This window comes from Cydia splendana, unplaced genomic scaffold (genome assembly GCF_910591565.1).
Source record: "Cydia splendana unplaced genomic scaffold, ilCydSple1.2 scaffold_57_ctg1, whole genome shotgun sequence".
Taxonomy (NCBI): domain Eukaryota; kingdom Metazoa; phylum Arthropoda; class Insecta; order Lepidoptera; family Tortricidae; genus Cydia; species Cydia splendana.
In genome coordinates, this window is record NW_026946894.1 from 581,576 (window position 1) to 585,789 (window position 4,214).

The 4,214-nt window shown below is 30.7% G+C and overlaps 1 protein-coding gene across 1 annotated transcript; it reads left to right on the plus strand.

Moving 5' to 3' along the window:
- Positions 1–224: 224 nt before the first annotated feature.
- Positions 225–3,152, plus strand: LOC134805757 (ankyrin repeat domain-containing protein 12-like). The gene is made up of 5 exons (XM_063778989.1): positions 225–951; positions 1,153–1,332; positions 1,507–1,686; positions 1,861–2,037; positions 2,110–3,152. The coding sequence occupies exons 1-5, from the start codon at positions 247–249 to the stop codon at positions 2,419–2,421; spliced, it is 1,554 nt and encodes a 517-aa protein (XP_063635059.1). The 5' UTR covers positions 225–246; the 3' UTR covers positions 2,422–3,152.
- Positions 3,153–4,214: the final 1,062 nt, after the last annotated feature.

Sequence of the window (4,214 nt, forward strand, 5' to 3'; positions counted from 1 at the left end):
GATTTGAACCCAGTTATCATTCAAAATGGCTTTAGAAAATCTGGTATATATCCGTTGAATCGTGATACAATTCCAAAAGAAAAGTTTGACAAGCTTTCATGGTCAAAATGGGAAGAACATATTCGCCAACAAAATGAACAGTCTCATAGCGTTGCCAATAATAATGCTGAAGAAGGAAGGAAGGTAGAAAATGGCACTCAGGAAGATAAAAATCAGGACAGAAATGAAGTTCCAACACTCACGAGTATGTGCACGAGCATGTGGCTTGAGATCCTTAATCGTGGGAAGAAAGAAATAGATCTACCCAAACGCGTGAAAGACCCTAAAACGTTTTTAATTTCACTTTCTAAAAATACCAATTCCAATATTACCAACAGTGGCTCTGGTAACGTCAAAATATTGAGCAATATCGAACTCACTTCAACTAGCTATCAAAAACAGAAAGATGAACATGTTTCATTTGAAGAACTTCTTTTGGAGACCATTTCACGTAGTGACATACCTAAAACTTCAAGAAAACGCGTTAGTCAAGAAGCAGAGATATTAACTTACAAAGAAGCTATTGATCGTATGAAAAAAAAGAAAGATGAAAAAGAAAAGGCGGAAGAAATTAAAAGACTCAATAAACTTAAAAGAGTAAACAACAAAAAGAAAAACGAGAAAAAGAAACAGAAAAAGTTGATTGACAAAAAAAGCAAATCTAAAAAAAGAAAGAATTTGGAATCGGACAGTGAAAGCGATTGTTCATACACACCGATGGATGATTCTGATGATGAAGATTTAGCTGCCTTTGCTCAAAGATTGTTGTGTGATGAGAGCTTTGACGAAGATTTGCAAGAGCCATTACTATCAACTACTAACGAAAATTTAGAGAAGAAACCTAAACTAAAAAGCGAAAGAGTAAATAAAAGACGAAAACAAATATCCGGAGAAAAGGATGTCAATATAAACGTAAGTCGTATTTTAGGTAAAAAAAAATAATTACCTACTTCTCTTCATATTTCATAAATGTTAGTAAAATAAAATAGGATAAGTACTTTATAACCTTAAATATATAATAATTATAAATATGTAGTAAAAAAAGTAATTTATGTATTTAATTTATTTTAGTTATTTGATATACAACTTACATGGTTGTTTAAAAATTTTCAGAAGGAAGTGAATTTTACCAAAAAACTATCTACTTTGGAAGATGCTTGTGAAGAAGAATTGCAAGAACCGCTACAATCTACATCGAAAGAAGAAGAGAAAGATACACGTAAAATGAAAAAAGAAAGAGTGAACAAAAGAACTAATAACAATAGGATGGTGGAATCATTAAGAGGGAAGGAAGTAAGTATATTTAAGTTATATACACAATAAAATAGGATAAGTACTTACTGTATAACGTTAAATATATATTATTATAAATATGTGATGATATAAATGTAATTTATATATTTATTTTATATTACTTATTCATTATATAACTTATAGGGTTGTTTAAATATTAAACTAAATTTTCAGAAGGAAGTGAATTTTACCAAAAAACGATCTACTTTGAACGACGCTTGTGAAGTAGAGTTGCAAGAACCGCTACAATCTACATCGAAAGAAGAAGAGAAAGATACACGTAAAATGAAAAAAGAAAGAGTGAACAAAAGAACTAATAACAATAGGATGGTGGAATCATTAAGAGGGAAGGAAGTAAGTATATTTAAGTTATATACACAATAAAATAGGATAAGTACTTACTGTATAACGTTAAATATATATTATTATAAATATGTGATGATATAAATGTAATTTATATATTTATTTTATATTACTTATTCATTATATAACTTATAGGGTTGTTTAAATATTAAACTAAATTTTCAGAAAGAAGTGAATTTTACCAAAAAACGATCTACTTTGAACGACGCTTGTGAAGTAGAGTTGCAAGAACCGCTACAATCTACATCGAAAGAAGAAAAAGATATGCTTAAAATGAAAGAAGAAAGAGTAACGAAAAGATCTATTAACAACAGGATGGTGGAATCACTAAGAGGGAAGGAAGTAAGTATATAAGTTATATATACAAAAAATGCATACTTATATAAGATCGGTTAGCAAGTTTTTTTTTTTCAGAACGATATGCCGAATTCCTCCGAAGTAAATAACGATCTCAACGAGGGAGACTTTATTCTTGCTGCATTTCAGTCGATCAAAGGCAAAAGAACCTACAAATACGTTTGCCTTATTGATCAAATCAACCAAGAAAAAATTTTAGTAAAAGGACTCAAATCTTATAAAAATAACAGAGAATTTAGGTTAGTTGAAGATGATATTTCAATTATAGAAAAAAAAGATGTGATCTCACGTTTACCAAAACCTGTGTTAAATGAACAAAGAGACACTGTGATATTTCCTTATAAGGTAGAGATATTTGAATGTAAGTAAACAAGTTACCCTTTCTGAGAGAATGGACATTTGGGAAATGTAAACAATTATTCATATAGTATTAAGTACAAAAACGTTATTTAATTTAAGTGTTAAAACTAATTTCATGTTACTAATAGAAGCTTATAAACGTAATAAATTACGTTACGTTACGATTTTTCATATTAATTAGTATGGTATTCAGTACAAAAACTTTATTTAATTTAAGTATATACCAAAAGACTTATTTCTTGTTAGTTACTAGTAAATAGTTTCAAAATATAACTAAAAAAGACTGTATAAATAAACATAAAATATTTTATTATTATGATTAATAAAAATAAGCTAGACAAAATAGTTTAAGTATGCATAAAAAACTTTTTTCTTGGCATTAATTAAAGCTAGGAAACGTAACTTTGCAACCTTACTAATTAGTAAATAGTTTGATAAAAGTTAAAAAAGGCTGTTTGATTAAGTTACTTATTTAGATTAATAAAGATAAAGCTAGATAAAATAGTTTAAGTATGCATAAAATACTTATTTCTTGTCATTAGTTGAAGCTAGGAAACGTAACTACGTAACATTACTAATTATTTAGTAGTCTGATAAAAGTAAAAAGGCTGTTTGATTAAGCATAAGTAAACTATTTTATGATGATTAATAAAAATATAGCTATTATTTTTTAGTCTGTTTAACAACTAAAAAACATTGCATAAAAAATATATGATTTTAAAAATAACAGTTTATCCCTGAGTTTTATTTCTGCTACCATGGTCTTCTTGGCGTGTCGATGGCAGACACTACATGACTGTCGATAAAATTGCGGTAAGGTTCCCATCACTATTTTTGAGAAATTAGTTGCAATTACCAGACCCACGGCAAAAAAGTATGTTTATGCGAAATTGGTCGTAGTTACAAGGAGATATGTGTCACAATCCTATGAAGATTCTCTTAGTCTTTGTGTTTAAAATACACACATAGACAATACACATAGAAAAATGTGGAGATAAAACGATTAGTTGCAATTACTGGTCAGGAGGGGTAATTGCAACTATTGCTGCCTTTGTCAGAACTATTGGCAATAGCTCTTTATTCTTCAGAGTTTTTCTTTGTTATGACAGTAGAATAAAATCTACATAAAATTTGACTTATGCATAATTTTACAGAAAAACATATTTCCCTATATATATATAGAATTATCAGATGATGAAGTTATGACTTCAATATTTTTAGTTGCAATTACAAGACCCCACCTTAGCACCTTTTGCGGGCCATTTTTCCACAGCGAGTAAGTTTTTATTTGTTTTTTTTTACGAGTTAACCTTCCGCCGCGCTGGTCAAATGTTAACCTTGACCTGACGCGTGCCGTTCCAAATTCGAAATTATGTATGTCTGGACTCCATTTTGTTGCAAAGTTATTTAGGTTCCAGCGTTGCTAAAGCGTTGTGTACTCTTGTCTTACTATTTGAAAACTTTTCCAGGGTCTACATTTTACCTGTAAATCCGCCTGGCGCGGGTTTCTACCTCCTTGTGTGCCCGGTTGACCGCGTTGACTGGTGATCGGCGGGTGCTGCCTTGGCCTGTACCTGAGGGGTTGACAACGTGGCGGTGGTGTTGGTACCCTAACTCTGCGGACCAGGTCAGCTCCTTCCAACATTTAATTACTTCTACGGCGCCCAACATTATTCTAGTTTAATTGGAAATATTGGAGTAAAAGTGTTCAACCATAAGATTTTAGCCGCTAAACCCACATTCGCTTTCTCGTCCCTATTGGAGTCTCAAGTTAAATAAAATTAAGAGCTAGAGTAAGATAA